General features: G+C 52.6%; 1 protein-coding gene across 1 annotated transcript in view; it reads left to right on the top strand.

Annotated features, from left to right (window-relative positions):
• PXDN (peroxidasin) overlaps positions 1 to 1,186 on the top strand; it is a 70,215-nt gene that overhangs the window by 52,547 nt on the left and 16,482 nt on the right. Inside the window, 1 exon segment of the mRNA XM_015561791.1 lies at positions 1,085 to 1,180. Coding sequence (XP_015417277.1) covers positions 1,085 to 1,180 — 96 coding nt within the window.

Genomic DNA, 1,186 nt, shown 5'->3' with positions numbered 1-1,186 from the left:
CTGGGCCTGTGTCCTGACTGGTTCACAGGTTGATGCTCAACCACTGAGCCACGCCGTCCGGGCTCAGTGACAATTTATAGGAGTAATTGCAGCCTGACTCCTAAGCCTCCGGGAGTCGCAGAGGCTGGAACACATCCATTTCGCCGGCCCCTTTCGGGAACGTGTAGGGTTTGCCCCCCAAGTCTGTTGCTATCACAGACTTGGGGGACAAAAGCCAAAACCGCTGAGCCAGGTGCGGGTTAAATGCAGAACTTTGGGAGCTTCTTTCAGAAGAGCCACTCGGCTTGTCCGTAAACATCCCCACCTCTGGTGTGAATGGTCAGCGGAGAAATGAGGACGCGAGTGGCCGCGACCTTTGTAAACAAGCGATGAGGTCATGTTGGGTCCGGGATCCTGGACGAGGGTGTCGGTCGGAAGAAATGACACAGCGATTGAATGAGACCTTTATGTACGTGTCGGTTTTTAAAAATATTTTTCTGTTGCTTTCAGAGGGGAGGGCGAGGCGGAGAGAGAGAAACATCAATGATGAGAGAGAATCGTTGATTGGCTGCCTCCTGCACGCCCCGCACTGGGGATCGAGCCCACAACCTAGGCCTATGCCCCGACGGGGAATCGAACCCGGGACCCTTCAGTCCACAGGCTGATGCTCTAGCCACGGAGTCAAATCGGCGAGGGCTGTCTCAGTGTAGTTTTAACTTGTGAAACTTACTGTTGTAGATGTTCTAACTACACTTTGAAAACAGTGCTTTACCGATAAGAACCGTAGAGAGGCTTAGCCAGAGTGACAGAACGGATTCAGGAAAAGCCCAAACCAGGCTCTGCTGCCTTGTCCTTTTGGAGAAGAACTCACCCCCCCTCGCTCATGGGCCCACTCCTCACGAGACCCAGGGCAGGGGCCGCTTTTATTTTCTGTGCATTTCTTTAAAAAAACAACAACAAAGACGGGAAAATAGGTGATTAAGTCGCGTCTGTTTGACAGTAGCTTAGAGGTCAGTAGACAGAATGAGTCGCATGAACACAGAAAAACAAGGAAACAACGGATGCCGAACTCGAGGGATTAATTCATTGTGTTTCATTGTGACAGCTCGACCCACTTTTGTAATCCAGCCGCAGAACACGGAGGTGCTGGTCGGGGAGAGCGTCACGCTCGAGTGCAGCGCCACGGGCCACCCGCTGCCCAGGATCT

The sequence above is a fragment of the Myotis davidii genome, unplaced genomic scaffold, assembly GCF_000327345.1.
Source record: "Myotis davidii unplaced genomic scaffold, ASM32734v1 scaffold1395, whole genome shotgun sequence".
NCBI lineage: Eukaryota > Metazoa > Chordata > Mammalia > Chiroptera > Vespertilionidae > Myotis > Myotis davidii.
This window is presented reverse-complemented; position numbering and strand designations above follow the sequence as displayed.